General features: G+C 36.5%; 1 protein-coding gene across 1 annotated transcript in view; it reads right to left on the bottom strand.

The window, feature by feature from the left end:
* Positions 1–20,000, bottom strand: part of DENND6B (DENN domain containing 6B) — a 1,114,433-nt gene that overhangs the window by 211,750 nt on the left and 882,683 nt on the right. The window contains exon 11 of the mRNA XM_044088568.1: positions 13,426–13,521. Within this exon, the coding sequence (XP_043944503.1) occupies positions 13,426–13,521 (96 nt within the window). The remainder of the gene's footprint in view (positions 1–13,425; positions 13,522–20,000) is intronic.

The raw sequence follows: 20,000 nt of genomic DNA, 5'->3' as shown, positions 1-20,000 counted from the left end.
CCTTATACCACATCTTCACCAACCTTAAGCTTTGAAAAACAAACCTCTAACGTTACCTCCTCCTGCAAATACAATTATTTCACCAATATCTTTTCTGACAGCTCCTCCAGCCTATTTCCAATAGGCCAGTAACTATCCTAACCCAAAAATTAAAATTTGCATCCATCAATGCAAAAACATCCATTAGAAATAGAACATTTTCCTTTCAATCAGTATGGTGACATACACCAAATCCCAAGTCCCTTCCAAAGTCCAAATCATATTCTACCCAACAACCTAGTCACTGTAAACTTCAGAAGCATATGTAATAATGTTGCATATTTACATGCCTGGATAACACACCATACCCCTGATATGATTCACAAGAAATTTGGTGGAATAGTCCTAATTTCCCCTAGTGCCTTTACAATAACCCCGTATTCAAATGCCATCCCAAAATTTGCCATGCCAAAGTGCTTATCTTATACTTAAAATTAAATGATTCAAAAAACTTGTGAATCACTGTACTTCATACCCCCACAGGAAATAACATTCCTGTACTTGAAGAAATACTAACCTGGATTAAAGAAACAATTTCAAATGAAACAGTGATCCTTGGAGATGTGAATATAGACTGGCAGACACTTTCTATTTGGGTTCATACAATAACCAGACAATCAAATTAATAACCAGCAATCCATCCTAAACTGGATTCTGGTTTCCAACCCAAATACTTTTACTGTAGGAGTTATACTCCCGGATAACCTCAGTGACCATTTACCAGCCCTTGCTCATAGAACTCTCAACTTACCAATAAACATAAATTAATAATTTCCTGTAATTTCACAAAATGTAACCAACAGTCATTAATTAACTTAAAAAACGCTATCCCTTAATGAAGCAGTAGATCATTTTTAATACAGTATTTTAAAAAAATCCTTAATAGCCAAACCCCACAGTGCACTAATAGAATTAAAACTAACCATGCCACACGGCTCGCTAAATCAAGCAAACTCCTGATGAAGAACAGACAAAACTTGGTACAGCTGGCAAAAAAAAAACGTGACAGCCACAAAAACAACCCAAAAATTAATTTCTGCCATTTTACCCCTACTCAACCCATGCACCAAAAAGAACCAAGTCCATGCTCTAAAACCAGTAGTTAGACCCTCCTACCCTCACAATACACCCAACCTGTCACCTTCTCAGCTTTCATCTTACTTCCCTTTCTCCACTTCACTTACATCGGACTCCTCCCATAACTCCACTGTCTTCTCCATTTAACCTGTCCCTATTGAGTTATAGAAAACAACTGTTACTTAAGCTCAAACCTTGCTCTGTATCTGCAGATAATCTTCCACTAGAATGCCTAAAATTTGCAGAGGAGAGTTAGTTATTGTGTTAGTCATATTCTGACTTCATTTTGTAAACTTTATACTTTAGACTTGTAAATCATTTTTAGTGGGTATAATGCAAGAAAAAAAATGTCTGTCAAATGACTGATTAATTTGAAGGGTTATAAAAAAGAATTAATTAGGTTTATGTTGCATTTTAAAATCACGTTAATTCATGACTGCATACATGCTGCATATTTGAAATGCTTTATGGTTTTGTAAAACCACTATAGAAGGCAAAATATCAAAGGCACCAAGGCTTTTTTTTTGTTTTAATTCCATAAAAATTCATTTTGAATATATAGCATTCCTGACACATCTTTCAGAATCTTGGAATAACAGTGATATTTGTAATGTGTACGGCTGGCGGTTTATTTACTAGCCTAAGAATAAGAGCATTGATCTAGTGTAAACACAGTCACTGGCTTCCAACCTTTGAATAGTTACTGCTCAGGCTCTGGCTTCAATACAAGTACATACAGGGCGGATTGTTTTAAGAATACACAGGAACTGAGCTCTTGGTGTGCTAGAACTGTCTGGCTCCTGGCAGCATCACCAGAAAACTAATGAAGGGGCAGTTAGTGATGTATCATTGACCCTTTCCTGGAAATAGTGTGTGTGTGTGTGTGTGTGTGTGTGTGTGTGTGTGTGTGTGTGTGTGTGTGTGTGTGTGTGTGTGTGTGTGTGTGTGTGTGTCTATTTGCTTGTCTGTTTGAAAAATCATCTTCGAGATGTTTTAATTACTGAAGGCACTAGGCACAGTTTGAGTAAGTGCAATCCTGGGGGGGGGGTCTGTGATTATAACATAAATCTGCAGCTGTGTAAAGTGCATCTAGCTGTGGCATAGCCTGGCCATTATCCAAAACATCAGTGTGCATTTGCCATTGGCTTTTAAGGCCAATTACCCCTTGAATAAAATTTGGTGGTTAGCAATGTGGTTCATGAAATCAAAGCTCCTGAATTTCACATTAATTGGTAGCAGTGAGGGAGATTATAATCACATTTGTCAAACCTTTATCAAAGATACTGCCTGGGGACAAAAGGGAAGGGGGCCCAGAACCAGAGAGACATGCACATCAAAGGGCTTTTTCTGCCTCTTAGCTAAGCCCACTTAATGACTTATGCAGGTATTTGTTAACTTGAATGTGAAGAAGCAGAGCTTAGCCTTCCACGGTTTTAAGTGACCTGCTTGTGGGCTTAGTTGGAGGCATGACTTTTTGCACTAGTATAAACAAAAGTAGGTCTGCTGTTTGGTGTACATATATATATATATATATATATATATATATATATATATATATATATATATATATATATATATAATATAGTTCGGCTTTGAAACTGCTAGAAGCTCAATATATGGTGTCTGGCTGATTAGTTAATACCACAAAGAAAATATATGCATAGATGTGTACTAGGCTAATGGCCCTGGGGCCTTTACAAGCTTAGCCACAGGATTACCCTGGCACAGTACCACCCGACCTTAGTTCCCAGTGCCTCTGTCGAGTAGAGCCACTGGTGTTGTCCCCAACTTCTATGGAATCTTGACTCATACTGAACACATTGTACCACATAACATACAGTATCCTGCAAGTACATCATTAGCACTTAAAGATAAATTCCACATCTTATATCCTCCTCCTTTTAGCTTTATGAATGTATACATGTATATGTGTGCATGCACGCGCACGCACACACACACACATCTTATATCCTCCTCCTTTTAGCATTATGAATGTATACATGTATATGTGTGCATGCACGCGCACGCACACACACACACACACATATATATATATATATATATATATATATATATATATATATAACACACACACACACACACACCACATGCTCACATTCATTATCTATCTCTCTCAGCACAGAACTACTTACTCGGTTACTCGGTCAGCTATCTTACCATGGCTAAGTTAGTACAACAGAGCTACAGTTGTCCATGCCACACTGATCCACTTGGTTTCCCTTATCAGATAGTCCTCTAGATTATAACGGGTGTAGGCTGTTAATAGCCATATCTACTTAAGTACTTTTGGCACTGCTCTACTATGATCTTTCATAGTGTGGTCATCTAAGAATCACTGTACTACACAAAATTTTATTCAGGGAAGTACACCAGGACACATATGGGCCTCCTTTGCATTGGACATATCTAGAGACTACCACATTTACATGCACTTTGAAAACCTCACTTGCCGTCAAATAGCAGGAGATGGAAAGAAACTAGAATTCTTGAAAGTAACCTACAAGGATAGAGAAAGAACTGAAAACCCACAAAGACTAACTGAAGATCAAGAACAACAGACCCTGGTGTTGTGAGGCACCACCATGGACTAGCATCTCACACATTAAAGGAATATCAAAGAACATGGATCAAAGTGGTGAATAGGGTGACTGTGAGCAATGGAAGCATTAAAAACAAATCTTTAGGACAAAAAGGGAGGTGAACCTGGACAAACAGCATTGAAAAACAACTAATGAGAACAAATTCAAGATGTAAAGGTATGACCTTGAACAGACACTGAGCATGAATTTAGGATGTAGGTGACACTTTGCAATGAACAACGATAAAGAATTTGGGAGGTGGGGTGTTACCCTGGATAAGAATCAGTGAACGTGAATTTAGGATTTGAGACGTAGCGCAAATACTAGGCAATAAACAATTATTTACATTAGCTTGACAGGTGCCTGGGAGGATGACATAGAGAATTTGGGGCAAACCCATGAGTAACATATTCATATTAAGTCTGAGTAGTCACTGTGCTATTTCTGTCTCAAAAAGAGAATTTACAATTGTTGGATACCTTTGTTTCCTTTCTGAAATCACTTTCTGGGATATAAATTATCAAAACCGTAAAGAATGTCCCACATGTGGCACTTTAAACTTCTCTGCAAAAAATGTTGAGCTTCAGTAAAGTCACAATGAAATGTTTGCCAAAGTAAACACAATTTCATCAATTTGGTAGTTACAATGATTCATACTATTTACTTTAGTGATCTAAATCTTAAAATTTGAAGTGATTTGTGAAACTTCATCTCAAATGGTTCTTTCTGTGGTCACAACATATTTTTCCGGTGCTCTGGCTGAATTCTCCTTCTGGAATGAAAATGTTCAAGGACAGTAAAATAGTCACAAGGCATTGTTCTGCACATGACATTTTTCAAATCTGATGCAAAAATGTTGAACTGCAGCAAAGCAAAGAAAAAAGGTTCACAAGATAAAATGAAGACTTGCAATTTTGGCACTTGGCACTTGGTAATATTTTGGGACATAGCTTTCAGAATGCTCTCACCTTGAGGTTTGGAACTTGATATCTGATGTATCACTGTGCAATTCTGTCTTACAAGAAGACTTCACACAAGATGCTACTAATAAATATTGTGTATAGCAATGCAAGACCCCTATGTGCTATGTGATTCATAAAAAACCAAGGTGGTAAACCACTGTACACAGTCTTAGCCCACTGTAAAGCCATAGTACTCGGTGTAAGGAGTGCACATTCAAATAACTGTGCCACCCTCCCTGATTTAACATGTTTTGCAAATACAACACTATGTGCATATGGTCTCATCCTGTTGGAGTGATGTTGGACTGCAACCACATGCAAATAATGTTGCATCTGTCAGCTCAGAAATCCTCTTCCCTGCAGGTACATTGCTCAGCAAACATAGATGAACAGTACATTAGTGTTGTACTAAAATATTTTGCATGTCAGGAAACCCTACTGCAAATCGAGTTTCCCTTTTGCAGGCATTCCTTACCCCCCCACACACACACACACACACACACACACACACACATACACAGAGTGATGCAGCTGAGTTTCCATCAATGGGACCTTGCACAGCACCAGATCCCCTCACTACTGATAATATTAGTAAAACATCTTTGTGAATCACTCATATGCGTGTGGAGCACAGAACAACTGGAAAAGCAGTTTGGTAAGGTACAGTATACATTACTAAGTACACTTAGCTACTTGCATATACTATACCTTACTGAGTTGCTGTTACTAGCTGCATATGCATATATTACACCTGACTAAGCTGCTGTTACCAGCTGCTGCATGTAGTATATTCATGCTACACAGTGGTTCCCCCATCTGTGGAACCAGTGTGCATAGGATACCACTGTGTACTATGCATACTTGTACACCATTCACAGAAATGGACAACTTCTGTATGCTGCTCTTTACTGATGTGATCCATGTCTAACTGTGGCAACGAGCAGCTTACTGGATGGGTGAACCATAATGGGTGGATGAAGTTTTTTTTTTTGTTTTTTTCTTTTAGATGAACAACTGCAGTTTGTGGAAGAATGTACATAATGACACAACGTACTGGATGTGGCTGTCAAACTGTACAGGTGGATGTGACATCCCTCCTTTGGGCCAGTAATCAAGGAGTCTTAATCCTCACCACTGACACCAGTTGGGAACGTTCACTTACAACAAAAATAGATACACACAGTTCCAGATGCAGCACTCTGCACCAAGCACAATTTCCCTTAAGAGCACACACGGAGCACTCTCCAGCCCTGGGACTGGACTTCCTCTTCAGGCCCCAAATAAGACTCCACCTTTCTCTCTGCAGAAATCAGTCCTGTGTGTCCCTGTTCCAAGTAGCTGACACACACTCTTTGAGATTTGATTTATCACACACACACACACACACACACACACACACACACACACACACACACACATGGGAAAAGCTGGCACAGATTTATCCATTATTTCACCTCCACCCACACTATAAGGTAGATTCACTGCCACCAGCTAGCTACGTTTAAGGCTTTTACCAGGGTACCCATTTACTCTTATTAAAATTAATACTTACACAAATGGTAGGGTTAACCAATCGGCAATTCAGGACCGTGATGGTACAGTGCCATTAAATAAATGCAAGTACTCTTAAGGGCTAAAATATTTTTAAAAGACCAGCCACAATGAAAGGTTTAGATATATTTAATAATAAATACAAAAATAATAAAAATAACATGAGAATACTATCTATTTACAATAAACATCAGAGTTTCAATTCACAGGAAATATACAAATATAACACAGATGAAAAACTCAGACAGATACAGAAAAACAATACTTTTAGCTAATCTCACTGTGTTTTCCAAACTGACTGAATAATTAATTTTCCCTAGCTAAGTTACTTACTAAAGCAAGGCAAGATGAAATGGGTGAGTAGTCTTATCAGATCCAAAACAGAGGGCTGAGTGTCACATTTCTCACTAGTATCTAAATACAATTTCAGGTCTGGCTACAGAATGACATCACATCTGATCACCTGACTCTGTGGTTCCCACACTATCCCCTCACTAGAAACTTGAGCCAGGATCTGGCATCGATGTATAATGATATACACCTAGAATTTGTTAAAGCTTATTACAGCATCTGGAGAGTGTAAAACAATTCCAACCCTTTCATCCTTCCTGCAGAGACTAACTAGCCAATCTCTGACACCCCAGGGTAGCAATTAGTTCACTAGTAAGGACAATAAGAGCAGAATTCCAGCCCAGACATTGCGTCTCTGGCTGCATTCAGGCCTGTGAGATAAAATCTTTATGGCCTAAACCAAATCATGTAATTTCAGACTATTTTTCTTAAGGGTAGTTGGGCTGAGCTTAACCCCTTCCCTTCCAGCATCATCTGTTAACATATATACATTTCTTCAGTGACAATACAGTCTGACATACATGTATACTTCTTTTCAGTCCAGCAGGACCCACTGTTGATACATTTTTAATTCAAGCAACTTTATAACTAAATTCTTTACAGAAGCATCTGTACAAATCAGTTTGATATTCAAATGACATAGAAACACTTACAAAATTCCAGCTAGTTATGCTGGCATACGTTGCACATGCACTGCCCTACTCTCTCTTGCATAGCTGGCACTACCTCACCTCATTACAGTGGACAAGAAGTTTTTTTTTTTTATTTTTAAGTTTTAATTTCATAGTTCCAATCTTTAGGGCTGGTCACAATGACTGACATATGAATGTCAAGCTGACAGATGAAACCTCTGGTGTCTAGACAACTGACATACACTAATTATTACTTGCAGCTTGCCCTTATGTTGTTTTACAATTACTCAATGAGCTGGCAATGGAGGGACAGCTTATCAAACAGTAGAGCTAAATCCTGAATTAAATGTGCTACTAGAGAAATGTCAGTGTGCAGGCATCAGCAGATCCACAGTGCTGAGGACTACTTGTGCATAAAAGACACCTGGTGATTAAATCAATATACTGCTTGCATACAAGTACAAATCACTAAAAAAAAAAAAAAAAAATTCAGTGAGACAAAACAGTTTGAAACCCACCAGAAAAGGCTATGGGATTCAAAAATGATGTTTCTCCCACAAAACACTAAGACACAAGGACAGAACCCATAAAGTTAAAATTGCTGGAGCAATGTCAGACTCAAAGCCAGTCACAAGTGGTGTCCCACAGGGATCTCTCCTGGGACCCCTCTTGTTCGGCATTTATTTCTCAGATGTTAAAGCAAACATGGGAGGGCTGTGGCTGACAAAGTTCGCAGATGACTGCAAACTAGGCGCCATAGTCGATACACCAGCAGACACACACATCCTACAAAAAGGCCTCACTGAAATGGACAACTGGTGCCATAGTCACGGCCTTAAACTAAATGCCAAAAAATGTATAGTCATCCCGTTTGGAAAAAACAAAGTACCCACAAATAATCACATAGACAGCAACCCACTGAGTATGGAAAAAGTAATCAGAGACCTAGGGACCCATGTAGACAGCGACCTCTCATTTGACACCCATGTTGCCAAAGTGGTTAGAAAAACATTCTACCTTGCACACCTCATCATGAAGGGATTCACATCCAGATCCAAGGATGTCATTGTACCCCTATATTCCTCCCTCAACAGACCCATGATTGAGTACAATGCCCCATTTGGTATGTACCTCACCCGGCACTTGCAACAGCTGGAGAGACCACAAAAGTACCTCACCAAAAGGATCAAGGGTCTCCAACATATGTCTTATTCTGCCAGACTAAAGAAACTTCAGCTCTATTCAGTAGCATACCGCCTGCTCAGAGGTGATCTCTGCCTGACGTACAAGGCCATGTCCAATCAGGATTTGATGGACATGCTCCACCTCAAAAAATCCAAATCCATCAGGACCACGAGAGCTAAAGACTTAAACCTCGGCACAAGTATGAATAGGACATGCTGGAGGGATAGATTCATAACCCAGAGGCATGCTTTGGAACAGGATCCCAGTTCGTATTAGGCAGAGCCTCTCACTGACTCTCTTCAAGAGAAATCTTGATGAGTGGATGGGAGATCGAAAGTTTACCCCAGGGGTCACATCTGTGTCACTGCTACACAGGGGCACAGTAAACTAATTCTATTATATAAGGGGACCTTCATTGGGTCACTACTAGACAGAGGCACAGTATTCTAGATTTATTCTGTACATTTTTGTACCATTTCATGGGGTGGCAAAAGCCACATCACTATGGCTAGGCTTACAAATGCCCCAGGGCAGATAGCCTAGTACTATACTATGAAACTATGAAACATTCTAGAATATACTTTCTGTATACAAACCAAACCATCCTGCTGGTCAACTTCTCCTATCATTTTCCCTAGCAAAAATATGAAATTCTCTCCCTCCCTCTCTTACAACTTCAGAAAACTTTGAAAACTTCAAAACTCAGCTCCATTTCCGCCTCACCCAAAACTGGAAATGCAATTGCACTCAACCCACCTAGCCTGCAAATGTCCCTACTACAAGCTAATCTACTCCATACTGATTACCTAAAACAGTAACCTCACTCTGAATATAACAATGTAACATCGATATCTTAAATGCATATATTGTAAATAGTGTATTAACTGTCCTCTCTTTCCCCTATCTGGGGGTGATTCTCTCTACTAGCAACTCATAAAGTTTGATGCTACTTAACTAAAAAAATTAACACCTCACATCCTATTTCGTGATGTATGGACCCTACCTTTTCTAGTTCTTAACTGTCTGTCTCAATTCTATACTCACTCCCTCAATGCAAATTGTATTTAGAAATATCAGTCTATAACTACATTCAAATGAATAACTACATCCAAATGTATTACAACTGTTATGTATAACCTTGCACATCACTGCAACTAATACGCTGTACAACTTGTCCCTATTCTAATATATATGTATCTATGTAATGCATGTTCCACTATTTTTTGATTGCACTCTACTACGTTTTACTATATAATATTACTTTTTTGCCTATTTTTACTGTGTATTATGGAGCTTTTCTCCCCAGGCCTCCACTGAAAACGGGCTCCTTGAGCCCAGTGGACCTCCCCGGTCATCAAACTGGAAACAAATACATAAATAAACAAATAAATAAATTAAATAAAAACATGCAAGAAAAACTCAGTGTAAATTTATAAACTAGCACTAAAACCACAATAAAAAAGTGATATGAAAAGGAATAAACTTTCAACCCTCTTCTCCTTCTTCCTCAGATTCATGCACTCTGCTCTTACCTTTCATAGGTTCATAGGTGAATATTAGGCTAGCTGCCCCGAAGGGCCCTTTTTAAGCCTAAACAGAATCCCGAGGTCAGAATCAAACACTGTATCTTGTGTCAATGAGATGAGGACCTTAACCATTGTGCCAAACTGTTTGCATTCCAACTGGTTTCTAAAAATATCTAATGCAACACTAGGAGTCCACAGTTCTAAACAAGCAGACCTGTAACACGACTACCTAAAATGTAGACCTGGCAATATAGTAATACTGCAGAGTAGAACAGTGACCAATATCTGTCACCAGCAATTAATGTAAATACAGCAAACATATACTACACTAAATCTATGTATAAAATAAAAAAGTTGCATTGTACAATGGCTAAAAGTAAAGAAATTTAGGGGAATGTAGGTATGACATCACTGCTTAACTCATTAACATCTGCCAGTCATCAGTTAACGAGTACCACATTCCTGTCCGCTGGCAGATTAGACAGCATTTCAAATACATTCAGTGTCAAAGAAATTTAAATGTGAGAAAAATGGTTAAACTCAACAAGTAAAGCAGCATTGTGCCTTAATTATTAGGTTAAAATATAATTTGCATACAAAAATGTTTAACTGCAGCACTGAATTCTACAAATTCAGTACTGCAAATAAGTTACACTGAAAATTAATTTCTCTGCATGGTTTGCCTTTCAAGTGTAGGAGGCTTGAATGGGATACGGCAGCTCACACTATCAACACACACATGAAGCGGTAAACAGCACAATGAAGCGGTAAACAGCACAATCAACTTACACAAACTCTACACTCACTTTTGTATTTAAACTGCGGCTTCTTGTGGCAGCCAAATGCAACTGCCACTTTTGCTCTTCTAATGATTTGTTATCTTAGTCCCCAGTTCTGTTACTTTGGGAAACTACATAGAATTTTAAAAACTCTCTCGTTTCACAATTATGGGTACCTGGAACATTTGTAATATTGATACTTTCAACAGTATTCAAATGTTCTATTATGTGTTTTAAATGCTTTTTTCAAACTTCCTCACAAAACATTGTTGGCATGCATCCAAACAGCAACATCAGACTCTTGATATGGCAAGATTTCACCTTAATGAGAATGCTAGCTTCCAATCCTCAACTGTTCTCAGGAATTTCATATCATGGCAGCATCACTGTCATGAGATGTTGACAACCCATCTTAACCCAAAGAAAACCAAACTTTTACTTTTCTATCCTAAATCTCTGTCTCATGAAAAACACAACTTTAAATGTACTCCCTCAGTAATACCACTACAGAAGTGGTAATCAATACAAAACTATTAGGCATGGCCACAGACAAAAAACTTAAATTTGATTTACACACACAAAATGGTATAAAAAAAAAAAACACACCAAAAACTAGGCTTATTCTTCAGAGCTAAAAACTTCCTCACTTCCACATGCAGACAAACCCTTGCAAACAGTTATCTTCTGCCTTCTCTTCTTTATGGAGCCTCCATCTTCAGCAATCTTCTAATCACACTTACTCAATAGCTTAAATAATGTCACAACTAAACAGCCAGATCTGCATCAAATTCTCACTACTGTACCCACCACTGCACTGCACTGTAAACACTCAACTGGCTAGAACTACCCAGCTACATAAAATATATTCAGCTAATCACCATACATAAAATCATTAATTTCCCAAACACCTGCTCAGCCTTAAGTTGTATACTACAAAAACATTCCCCTAAGCAGCCCCAGCGATCAAATAACTAAGTTCAACTCATGTCCATAAACCAATTAAATCAGCAGGGCATTCTCTGTATTCTCACTGCATAGCTAAATTATGGAACACTATGCCCAAATCTTTCAGGACAGACACAACCCTCAAATCCTTCACACACTCTCTTAAAAGCTATTTAAAAAATACATGACTCTGCTCATGTTCTGCCCCAGGTTAATCATATTGCTCCGTCAATCTAAAACTGTAGCAGAATTACCCTCCCTCTTGCTATTATATTTTACATTTTATACAACTGATGACGTCATGCTTCTCTTACCTATACCTCACTCTACTATCACTATACAGTCCCCTAACTTTCTTTCTCCCTTTCGCTTCTTCCATATCCATACCCCACACTTTACCAATAAACACATACGTTTCGATCTCCTACTTTCCCTCTCCTGTAATTCCTATCCTCTCTCAACCGTATACTTTAAGATATATATATACTAAGTACATTATAATAAAAAAAATATTTAACTATCAAGCAGAATCATACTGATCTGAATCTTAAAATTGTAAAGACACTTATCTCATGTATACAGTCTCCCTAGTAATATGTAATTTCTGTAATTAATGTGCAAGTATGTTTCATCTAATATATGTATAAATAATATGCTGTCGATTATCGTATACTGTTTCTTATATCTGAAAATGTTCACTGTTGCTCTGTAATCAGCTAATGTAAGCTAATATAACATGCTAATGGTCTCTGGAGCTTTTCTCCCCAGGCCTCTGTTGAAAATTGGCACCCACCCAGTCGGACTCTCCCAGTAAACAAATGTCAAAATAAAATAAAATGAAAAGCAATTATATGTTTAGCAGAGTGTCATCCGCACAGCACAAGAAACTGACACTCTACCACATACGAAACTGTACGAAAGAAATATGACTTAAGCCAACTCAGTACAACATTAGTGAATCCCTCCAAATTTCTAATGATCCCAAAGTACAATATGTTCAATGGCACTAAAATCGACAAGCAGAAACTCATTGGATTGCTTCTCTCATTTCGACGTAGGATCAATAAACACATAGCTGAATGCTTCTCCATGCACTACTTAACATAAATAACCAAATAACTCACCTTTTCCCCCGAAAAAAGTCAGGCCACATATTAATAAGGATTAAGTTTGCATAACCCATATATTACAGGATCTCAAACACATTAGTGTTGTAGAAACAACTTTGCTGCAAGTCAGGTCATTCCAAAATTCAAGAAAACTGAAACAGGTATATCAGTGTTGGCTCTGAAAACCTAGTAGAATTACAACACTAACTATATATTGAAACTAGACTCAAAATACTACTTTACACTCATCTGTGAAAACATAAAGGAGGAAAAAACAGCAAAAAACATGTTTCCTTTTCTTCCTTCAGTTAACTGTTAAGATCAAGAAAAAAAGATATATAATTCTATGTTTTAAATTTTTACTATGTAATATTACTACATTGCTTCGCTCTCTAATTATCTTATTTCAAGCCTAGTAGCTTTCAGCCCAGCTTCTGGGTACAGACTACAGCATTGTGCAGTGCAGCTGATATGAGATACTTAGATATGAGTATATGTAGTCAAGATAAAGAAACATAATTTTTCACCAAAGTTACATTCTTGACTACTCTTTCCTTAATGCAAAAATGTGCCTGCACACACGCACTCTAAACAAAGAAAAGAAAATTAGACCTGGATTAAACATAGATGCACATTAACCACAAACACAGCACTAGTTACAGTACTTACGGTGCCTGTGTACGTGTTGTATATTCTCGGAATTCACTGTCATGGATGGTAAAATAAGGGCGGTAGTCACAGCAATACTTCAGTGGTGCAATGGAGCTGTAAAATATTACAGAGATGACAGTAACATGTTGAAATGGATTACAATGCTGTTATTTGTCACTACCAGAATGAGAAACAGGAATAAAACAAATTCTACTAAAATTTTTCCAAACATGGATACTTTTGAAAAGCGTCCCATTATACAAACTTAGACCCTCAATAAGCATAAACAACTGAGAATTAAAAAACAGGAATATATTCATTTGACAAAATTAGTCTTCCACTTTTGAAAAAACAGACTTATTTTTTTTTAACTGTTAACACATTTCCATTTAGGATGTTATTTTCAAATGCAACACACGTGCCTGCTTACCTATGAAGTGAAGAGATGAACATTTAAACAAAAAATGTAACAAACCTCATAGCTATGTGACAGCCTACTGGCACACATGCAAGATGTCCATGTATACCTCTAATGATTTGAGTTTGGAAGCTAGTCAAAACTGCCAGAAAGGATGCCTAGGAAAAATTAATTGAGCACAGGTCAGTGTTGGTAAGGGTAGTACCAAGTGAACCAATGGCAGTCTGTACAACCTCAGGAGGAGACCAGGGTATCTGGCAAGACCAGCAATTCTTCAAGAAAGACAGAGCATGAGCTCAGAACAAAACTGTGCAGCAAACATACACTCCATATGACACTTCCTTTTTCAACTAAAGTTTATATCTGTTCTGTAAACATTTATATATTTTATATACACCTAAGAAGTAATGTATGATTTTACACTGTTTAATAGTATATAGTTAATTTCATACATTATCAAAGGCTATTTACTATGTTCATAAGTTTCATTTTGATTTAAAGACATTTTAATTAAATCTTATACTGAATATGCAGGGTCTATAGTAAAACAACGAAAAATTAAAATCTCAAATGCTCGGATGAGTGAAAACTCAGGTAATCGAAATCACTATTGTGGGGGGGCTGCACCCCCCACACCCACCCCTTAAAAATATATTCCAACTCCGAGATCGCACTACAGTGAGAAAAGGGCAAATTTTCCCATCTTTACTGTCCCATGACCTCACAATATTGATTTTGATTACTCGCGTTTTCGATCATCTGAGTGTTCGGGATTTTAATTTTTTGTCGTTCTAATACGAACCCGAATATGCATAGCTGTAACTACTGTGGGGTGAAGGAAAGAGATGCTCCAGATGTAAACTGTCAGAGTCCATGAATGGCAGGTGCCAATGATGCAATGAAAGCAGTATCAGGCTCATAAATAAATACACTGCACGTAAACGTAAATCCAAATAATCTATCATCTTGTCATTAACGTTGTTAACAACACCACTTCATTTTTGAGATTTACACACAACGTTGATGACAAGATGATAGATTATTTGGATTTACGTTTATATATCAAAGATGGTGCAATAGAATCCAACATTTATAGGAAGAAAACCTATAGTAATTCGTTTTTACATTTTGACAGTTGTCATCCCTATTACATTAAGAAGAACGTGGCCGAGGGACAGATGATTAGGTTGTCATGTATTGTCAGATTGAGACAGCATTTGACAGAGAGATCATATGATCCTGAGGAAATTAATCAATGTATTGTTTCTGCCGATCTACTTAGGGAAGGTAGAGCTTCCCCATATTATGCAAATAGGAAACAGGATACTCAGGTATTGAGTAATGATAACCAGTGTGATGAAGTTTTGGGATATCTTAAAAGTAGATCCTGATATTTGTAAGGTAGTAGGAAATGCTCCTAAGTTTATATATAAGAATAGAATGAATTTATATAGGATGTTATGTAACTATGGTGGTATTGAATCGAGATCTTATGTGAATGTTAGTGTTAATAGTAATATTACTAGACCATGTCAGAAATGTAATTTTTGTAATTACATAAACAGTACCGTTACTTTTATACATCCTGTCACACAACAACAGTATAATTTTTCACCTAAGACCAGTTGTAACTCTCAACATGTAGTCTATCTGGGAACCTGCGGTATGTGTCCTGCGTTTTACGTGGGTAAGACCGATAGACAGTTAAGAGATAGAGTTAGGGAACATCTGTACAGTATAAGAGTGAAATTTGATAAGAATGCCCTATCTAAACATGTTCTTGAAACATCTATAGAACATCAATTTCAGTTTTTAGTAGTCCAGGTCTATCATCCCACCATCAGAAGGGGTGATATATGGAATAAAACGGAACAAAATGAGACAAAATGGATTATTAGGCTGAGAGCCGACCGTCCGCCTGGACTAAATGACAGAGTTCCCATCAGACCTATTTTGAAAGGCAAAGGACTTAGGAAATTAGTATAGTTGTTATGAGCTATTATATAGCTTTTATTTTTATTCAATTTTAATTAGTTTTTTGTGCGTGTATTTTAGATTTGTAATATGGCTGATGCTTAAGAAATATCACTTTATTAGGGCTATATTTTTTGTACAGTATGTGCTTGTGGTAAACATGAGTTGGGTGTATTTCTTGATAGCACATCATGTCCTATATTACATATTGCTTTTTGCAAGAATACAGACATATATCTTATATTTTATATTTTATGTTGAGAGGAAGTGATGTCATGGAAATAAACCTATAAATATGGCTTTTCCACCATATGTTTGTAAATGGCCTGAGGAAGCCTATTAGGTGAAAGCGCTTGCCATTGTTTTATTATATTAAAAGGATTTTATGCTTGCATTTTGGAATTTTCATTCTACAAAAAGAGGATTTGCCTGCCACTTGGATTGTGTTTCCATATACTGATTCCATCAGCTTTTTTGATATTTACGAGGCAACTGTGCCTGAACTGTTTATTTGTTCTCAGCTATTCCAGTCTCCTTTTTATACATTCTGATTAAAAGTCTAATTAAACCACTCTTGCCTTCATATCTGTACATAACTTGAAGTATTAGATATTATTTTTCCAAAGTATCATGACTCCATTGTCTACTTTTGAAGGTAGATGGGGGTAGCACTGTATATTTATTTGGAGTCTAAACTAAATTATAGAATTGTTTAAAATCTGTTTCTTGCAGAAATATAATTTGTGCCTTGTTAGCATTAGATATTGCGGCAAGTCTGCCCTTTTCTTTGGGTTGTTTATTCCATTAAGTTTTATAGATAATAAAGCTAATTTAGCGGTTAAGATAACTGAGATTTCAAGAAAGCTATTTTACATATGCAAAAAAAATGAAAGAACATGACATCTCTTAGGAGTCTTTGCAAATGTACAAAAGGTCATTTCAGGCATAAAAGAAAACACAGAATGAAAAACTTATCTTGAATGTAATATTATTAAAACAATGAAGTTATCAAAATTCCTAGTCCAGAGGTAAAGAAAACTTACTAAACTATCATTTCATAAAAATGTATTTTCATGTATCAATATGCATATATTTCCAAACAGTATCATATGAAAAACTTACCTAATAAACTTTGAAAACAGAGGTTAGTACATACATTTCAGTGTCTGAAAATCCTGTCTCACTTCTTTCCCAGAGTCTAATATGACTTTTATAGACATTCTTGGATTGTAAACAGATCATAAAAATGATAGCAATACTGTATTAACCTAATTAATATGCTTTTTATATGGTGATAAATAAAACTGTCTGTATATTTTTTTCTGGGAGTGAGTGAAATTAAGAGTTTGTTGACAGCTATGTTCTCTGTCACACCCTATCAAACTCACTGAATACCGAACTCAGGATATGTCAAGGTGCATAACAGTGACTTTGTGTTCTTTGGTGGCATTTTATTTGTGGTCAGAATTGTGCAACTGTGGAGTTAATAAATTTAAGTTACAGGGGTGAGGGCAGAGATTCCGCATTTGGTGTGTGGGGGGAGCTCCCTAGTAAAATGTATTTTTCTGACTCTTTTTGCAATAGAAAGCTAAGTTTTGTTTTTACAACTGCTTTTCTTTAACTGATTTTTTTTGTTGTTTTTGTGTAATCAATATTCCAGCATCAGTGAAATAGCTGTCTGTATAATGGAATCTCAGCTATTAATGACAAACTTTTCTGTACAATATATAATAGCTTAGGTAATAATTCTGACAGGACGTAGTTCATTTTCAAACAACTGTTATCTTTGTCAGTTACCAAAGCATTCTTTGAAAAACAATTTTCATTCATTAGTATAATGGAGTGTAACTGTTTCCAATTGGAAGAGTATCTAGGATTTATCCAATTCATCACTATTTTAATTACAGATGCCTTTATATAAGTTTCAATCTCTGGGAATTTTAACCCCCTTGTTCCTATTTTCTGATATGATGAGAATATGCTACTCTATTTATTTTGGGGTACCATAGGAATTTCATCAGAAATGAAGTGATTTCTTTAAGGATTTCTTTAAGGATTTTCTTTCCTGGTGGAAGTATAAGGGCTTGTGCTATATATAATATTTTAGGTAACAAAACCATTTTTATCAGTTGTAACCTATCATCAAATGTTATAAACAAATTATTCCATTTGCTTATTAATGTCTTGATTAAGTCAATAGCTTTAACATAGTTAAGCTGTAAGGTTTCCTCTATATTCTTGCCTAGGACTATTCCTGAATAGTCTAGAACTGAAACTTGGTTTCCAATAATATGATTAACTGGAACCTGTATGTTCTTTTCTATTTGATAATAAATATTTTGATTTAGATTTGTTGAAGGAGAGTCCTGAGAATTTTTTGAAATTTGTTGTTACTATATCCACTTCACCTAACACTTCCCTAGTGTTGGGTAAGATAAGTAAGACATCATCAGCAAACATCATTATTTTAGAAATATATTGGTCATATATATTTATACCTCTGATCTTTGGGTTGTTACATATTAAGATGGCAAATATTTCTATGGCCAGAGCAAATAGGATAGGGGACATGCGACATCCTTGTCTAGTACCTCTAGTGATCTGGATTGCTTTGGAAGTAAAGGGACCTAATTTGACATACGCTAGATTATTTTCATAGATTTTATTTACTGTCGTTATAAAAAGGGGGGAAATCAAATGACTGTAAGACTTTAAATAAATAACCCCAATTTAAGGAGTCAAAGGCCTTTTGACTATCTAGACCTATTATCAATGCTTCATGGTTTCCTCTATTGAGGTACTCTATCCGAGTTAATACTCTTTTAATATTATCCTGTGCATGCCTGTTATGTATGAAACCAGTTTGGTCTTCATTAATTATTTTAGATATGGGTATTTTCAATCTATTGACCATAATTGACATAAATAGTTTATAATCATTATTCAACAAAGAAATTGGTCTATATGAGTTGAAATGATTAGGGTCCTTAGTCTCTTTTAATATAGGGGAAATTAGAGAATATCTCCAAGAAGGAGGAATATTTGCTAATGTTTGAACTTCAAGAAAGGTTTTATGTAGGACAGAGATTATAGAAGAAGGGAATTTTGATAATTAAGCCATCTATTCCAGGTGCTTTATTAGACTTACTTCCTTTAATCCCATCTATAATTTCCTTTTGAGAAATAATTGTATCAGGGAATGCAAATGTTTCCAATGCCCTATTCATAAAATTCCACTTCCAATGCCCTACTCATAAAATTCCAGTTTGCTCTGTTAAATGTTTTCTCTGCATCAAGATCTACCAACAACAGAAGACAAACACAGCACAACAGAAAGACTGGTAACTAAGAAAAATGGAGAGAAGGATCCAAACCCAGAAGTATTTTCTTATACTCTACTTCCCTTTGGATTATCATTGTTCTTTTAATGTTGTTAAATGTTTGCCTCCCCTCCACCAAACCACACTGATCCATATCTATCAATTTTTGGCAACACCTTTGCCATTATTTTAGCTAGTATAGATATACACACTTTATAATTCTGGTACAAAATTGAACTGAGTCTATATGAAGCTGGATCTGAAGGGTCTTTGCCAACTTTAGGTAACATAGCCACCACAGCTTTCTTATAAAAGGTTGCTGCTTCCCCTCCTTTTAAAATACTGTTAAAATCTTCCAGATCTTTATCACTGTCTTCCATCCTAATTTACAGGCTTCCCCAGGAATACCATCTGTTCCTGGAGAATTTCCTGAAGACTGATTATACATCACTGTTTTTATCTCATTATTTCCTATCTTAACTGTTAATGAGTCTTGTCTACCTCTAACCTTGGCACAATGAAGTCTTTCATAAATATTTTCATTTGTACTCTTTCTTGATTTCTACATTTCACTGCTCTATACAATTTTTCATAAAATTCCTGGAATATCTCTAAAGCCTTTAAAGGATCTCCAGTTATTTTTCTTGTTACAGGTTCCCTAAGTTTGGTGACAACTTTTTCAACATTTGGTTGCCTAAGTTGTTGTGCTAAAAGTTTTTTGTGTTCTGGCGTTATCAAAATAGTTGCTTAACTGCAATCTTTTCAAACTCATGCATATTATCCAGATTCTCCCTTATTTCTTCTTGAGCGCTATGCATTTGCTGTTCTTTTTGTTCTGTGAAATTTCCCTTATTCTGCAATACTTTAATCCTTGTCAGCCC

This window comes from Protopterus annectens, chromosome 11.part0 (genome assembly GCF_019279795.1).
Source record: "Protopterus annectens isolate FY-2018-M chromosome 11.part0, PAN1.0, whole genome shotgun sequence".
In the NCBI taxonomy this organism is placed as follows: Eukaryota; Metazoa; Chordata; order Ceratodontiformes; family Protopteridae; genus Protopterus; species Protopterus annectens.
Note: the sequence above shows the minus strand (reverse complement) of the source record. Positions and strands in the feature narration are given on the sequence as shown.